Source organism: Diorhabda sublineata, chromosome 6, assembly GCF_026230105.1.
Source record: "Diorhabda sublineata isolate icDioSubl1.1 chromosome 6, icDioSubl1.1, whole genome shotgun sequence".
Taxonomy (NCBI): domain Eukaryota; kingdom Metazoa; phylum Arthropoda; class Insecta; order Coleoptera; family Chrysomelidae; genus Diorhabda; species Diorhabda sublineata.
Window position 1 is genome coordinate 19136043 of NC_079479.1, and position 5407 is coordinate 19141449.

A 5407-nucleotide genomic window follows, 5' to 3' on the forward strand; every position below is an offset into this window, starting at 1 on the left:
AAGTTAGATGCAAACTCATTCAAATATATGATAAATGTTGAAATTCGACTTCAAATGAGGAAGATAGACTTTGAAAATTCTCAATCAACACAAAGTGAGAATCGACTTCAATGGGCTTCAATGAATGTAAATCGACGATATCTGACAAAGTTAGATGCAAACTCATTCAAATATATGAGAAATGTTGAAATTCGACTTCAAATGAGGAAGATAGACTGAAAATTTTCAATCAACACAAAGTGACAATCGACCCCAATGGGCTCAATGAATGTAAATCGACGATATCTGAAAAAGTTAGATGCAAACTCATTCAAATATATAAGAAATGTTGAAATTCGACTTCAAATGAGGAAGATAGACTTTGAAAATTTTCAATCAACACAAAGTGAGAATCGACTTCAATGGGCTTCAATGAATGTAAATCGACGATATATGACAAAGTTAGATGCAAACTCATTCAAATATATGAGAAATGTTAAAATTCGACTTCAAATGAGGAAGATAGACTTTGAAAATTTTCAATCAACACAAAGTGAGAATCGACTTCAATGGGCTTCAATGAAGGTAAATCGACGATATCTGACAAAGTCAGATACAAACTCATTCAAATATATAAGAAATGTTGAAAATCGACTTCAAATGAGGAAGATAGACTTTGAAAATTTTCAATCAACACAAAGTGAGAATCGACTTCAATGGGCTTCAATGAATGTAAATCGACGATATCTGACAAAGTCAGATACACACTCGTTCAATTATATAAGGAATGTTGAAAATCGACTTCAAATGAGGAAGATAGACTTTGAAAATTTCCAATCAACACAAAGTGACAATCGACTTCAATGGGCTTCAATGGATGTAAATCGACGATATCTGACAAAGTCAGATACACACTCGTTCAATTATATAAGGAATGTTGAAAATCGACTTCAAATGAGGAAGATAGACTTTGAAAAATTTCAATCAACACAAAGTGACAATCGACTTCAATGGGCTTCAATGGATGTTAATCGACGATATCTGATAAAGTTAGATGCGAACTCATTCAAATATATAAGAAATGTTGAAAATCGACTCCAAATGAGGAAGATAGACTTTGAAAATTCTCAATCAACACAAAGTGAGAATCGACTTCAATGGGCTTCAATGAATGTAAATCGACGATATCTGACAAAGTTAGATGCAAACTCATTCAAATATATGAGAAATGTTGAAATTCGACTTCAAATGAGGAAGATAGACTGAAAATTTTCAATCAACACAAAGTGACAATCGACCCCAATGGGCTCAATGAATGTAAATCAACGATATCTGACAAAGTCAGATGCGAACTCATCTAAATTTAAAAGAAATGTTGAAATTCGACTTCAAATGAGGAAGATAGACTTTGAAAATTTCCAATAAACACAAAGTGACAATCGACTTCAATGGGCTTCAATGGATGTTAATCGACGATATCTGATAAAGATAGATGCGAACTCATTTAAATTTAAAAGAAATGTTGAAATTCGACTTCAAATGAGGAAGATAGACTTTGAAAAATTTCAATCAACACAAAGTGACAATCGACTTCAATGGGCTTCAATGGATGTTAATCGACGATATCTGATAAAGTTAGATGCGAACTCATTCAAATATATAAGAAATGTTGAAAATCGACTTCAAATGAGGAAGATAGACTTTGAAAATTTCCAATCAACACAAAGTGACAATCGACTTCAATGTGCTTCAATGGATGTTAATCGACGATATCTGATAAAGATAGATGCGAACTCATTTAAATATATGAGAAATGTTGAAGTTCGACTCCAAATGAGGAAGATAGACTTTGAAAATTTTCAATCAACACAAAGTGAGAATCGACTTCAATGGGCTTCAATGAATGTAAATCGACGATATCTGACAAAGTCAGATACACACTCATTCAATTATATAAGAAATGTTGAAATTCGACTTCAAATGAGGAAGATAGACTTTGAAAATTTCCAATCAACACAAAGTGACAATCGACTTCAATGGGCTTCAATGGATGTTAATCGACGATATCTGATAAAGTTAGATGCGAACTCATTTAAAGTTGAGAGAAATGTTGAAATTCGACTTCAAATGAGGAAGATAGACTTCGAAAAATTTCAATCAACACAAAGTGACAATCGACTTCAATGGGCATCAATGGATGTTAATCGACGATATCTGATAAAGTTAGATGCGAACTCATTTAAATATATAAGAAATGTTGAAAATCGACTTCAAATGAGGAAGATAGACTTTGAAAATTTTCAATCAACCCAAAGTGGCAATTGACTTCAATGGGCTTCAATGGATGTTAATAGACGATATCTGACAAAGTCAGATGCGAACTCACTCGAATATATAAGAAATGTTGAAATTCGACTTCAAATGAGGAAGATAGACTTTGAAAATTTCCAATCAACACAAAGTAACAATCGACTTCAATGGGCTTCAATGGATGTTAATCGACGATATCTGATAAAGTTAGATGCGAACTCATTTAAATATATAAGAAATGTTGAAAATCGACTTCAAATGAGGAAGATAGACTTTGACAATTTTCAATCAACACAAAGTGAGAATCGACTTCAATGGGCTTCAATGAATGTAAATCGACGATATCTGACAAAGTCAGATACAAACTCATTCAAATATATAAGAAATGTTGAAAATCGACTTCAAATGGGGAAGATAGACTTTGAAAATTTTCAATCAACACAAAGTGAGAATCGACTTCAATGGGCTTCAATGAATGTAAATCGACGATATCTGACAAAGTCAGATACACACTCATTCAATTATATAAGAAATGTTGAAAATCGACTTCAAATGAGGAAGATAGACTTTGAAAATTTTCAATCAACCCAAAGTGGCAATCGACTTCAATGGGCTTCAATGGATGTTAATCGACGATATCTGACAAAGTCAGATGCGAACTCACTCGAATATATGAGAAATGTTGAAAATCGACTTCAAATGAGGAAGATAGACTTTGAAAATTTCCAATCAACACAAAGTGACAATCGACTTCAATGGGCTTCAATGGAGGTTAATCGACGATATCTGATAAAGTTAGATGCGAACTCATTTAAATTTAAAAGAAATGTTGAAATTCGACTTCAAATGAGGAAGATAGACTTTGAAAAATTACAATCAACACAAAGTGACAATCGACTTCAATGGGCTTCAATGGATGTTATTCGACGATATCTGATAAAGTTAGATGCGAACTCATTTAAATATATAAGAAATGTTGAAAATCGACTTCAAATGAGGAAGATAGACTTTGAAAATTTTCAATCAACACAAAGTGAGAATCGACTTCAATGGGCTTCAATGAATGTAAATCGACGATATCTGACAAAGTCAGATACAAACTCATTCAAATATATAAGAAACTAGCTGACCCGGCCACGCGTTGCTGTGGCTGAAGTTTTTGTTATATTACATTATAGTAAACAATCTAAGAGGAACGATAAAAGAACATCAGACACGGAGTCCACTATGCTTATTTACACAGATGGTATTTGAAAAAAAAAATGGTGATCTCCTTATTTGACTTTCTACTACTATAACCCTTCAGTACAATGAAATTATTTACGAACAAAGACGAAAATGTTGATGGTGGTATACAAATTCACTGGATTGAGATTTGAAGGGGAAGTACGTTGAACACAATTAATTAAAATGTTCTTACACTTGATATTAAGCAGAAATCAATACAAAATAAAAATTTATCAGATTTATTATTTCCATTTAATTTTATAACAAATAAGTATATTACAGTATAATACAGTAAATAACATGTGACGCTTAAACATCATGAATGAGGTAGGCAAGGCAGACAGTCTTAAACTTTTAAACATTAATGTCTCTTTTTTTGAATTATAAATACTTTCAATTTCAATTTAATTTAACACCAATCGGTGCACAATGTTTTTGGTTAACCTGTCTTTAGCTAACACAAATAGATTCGACGGTTTCCCAACACGTGAACACGCAACATATAGTTGCCCATGAGAAAAACATGGATTTTCCAAATCTAAACCACAAATGGACATTGTTTGACCTTGAGATTTATTTATAGACATGGCGAAAGCTAAACGAATTGGAAACTGTAGCCTTTTGAAGGGTATGGTAGAATCTGATGGTATCATCGGAATACGTGGCAGCAAAACCACTTTTCCTTTAAACTTCCCAGCCAAAATGGTTGCTTCAAGAATGTTACCGGTGATCTTTTTGATGACCAAACGCGTACCGTTACATAATTGAGGCGGATTCAAATTACGGAGGAGTATAATAGGGGAACCAATCTTTAATCGAAGATTATGTGGTGGCATTCCAGGTATATCTAATGAATTCAAAAATTCAATCGGAAAATTTACACTTTCATTTTCATCAACAACAGTATCGATTGATTTAAAAGACATCAGATCGCCTGGTAACAACTGTTGTATCTGGAAGTTAATTTCGTCAACATCAACGTTTTTGGCTGCCAAAATCGCCCGTTGACTGAGCCATTCATGATTCAAATAATTATTCTGTATATCCGGGAAAATACTCTGAATCAATTCATTTTTATCCTGAACAACAGTGCAAAAATTGTCTGGTAGTTTAATGCATTGCGTATTTGGTTGCAGTTCTATTTTACCGTTCCCAATATCTAGTAGTTGTTCGGAAAATATTTGTGCTGATGGATCATTTTGCAATTGTACTCGCATATTTATGGTCAATCGAAGTGTTTCAACACTTCGCCATAAGAATGATTGTTTCAAACATGCATTAATCTCATCCGCGAAAGTTGAGCGAGGTATAACCGGTAAGGTCTGCCGGAAGTCACCAGACAAAAGTAAGATAACACCACCGAAAAGTCTATTATTGCTGTTTAAATCTTGCATAGTTCTGTTTAATGCTTCAAGTGAATATTTGTGTGCCATTGTGCACTCATCCCAAATTTAATTAAATTTTATAATTATGTGATAATACTTACATACATATATTCAAATTAAATTATAAAGTTTTGATCAATGAAGCACAAATAAGTAAAAAGCAGGATTAATTTCACTGTATTATATTCATTATAATATGAATTCAATTAACATTTCAGTCTAAGTAACACGTGGCCGGCTATGCTAACACCAAAAATTTAAAAAGTGGAAATAATTGAATTATGCGGTATTTCGTTCACTACAAAATAAATTTAATTAATTTTATAGCGTCAACAACACGTGGTAATTATGCTGTGAAAATGTAGCTTATATGACACGTTCGTAGATTTACCATAGCAGCGCCATCTATTGATTACTTACTCAACCCAGTCGAAAGGTATCGACATCTGTTAGAATCATTTGGAGTTAACAGATAATTGTGACTGACAAATAATAACAGACGAATA

General features: G+C 32.9%; 1 protein-coding gene across 1 annotated transcript; it reads right to left on the reverse strand.

The window, feature by feature from the left end:
• Positions 1-3920: 3920 nt before the first annotated feature.
• On the reverse strand, positions 3921-4733 carry LOC130445815 (ATP-dependent DNA helicase pif1-like). Its single transcript, XM_056781699.1, has one exon. It carries the CDS (start codon positions 4731-4733, stop codon positions 3921-3923), a length of 813 nt encoding a protein of 270 aa, XP_056637677.1.
• Between the last annotated feature and the right edge of the window lie 674 nt (positions 4734-5407).

Coding starts and splice junctions, on each gene's coding strand:
- LOC130445815 (XM_056781699.1), bottom strand. CDS start 4,733: ATGCGAGTACAATTGCAAAATGATCCATCAGCACAAATATTTTCCGAA.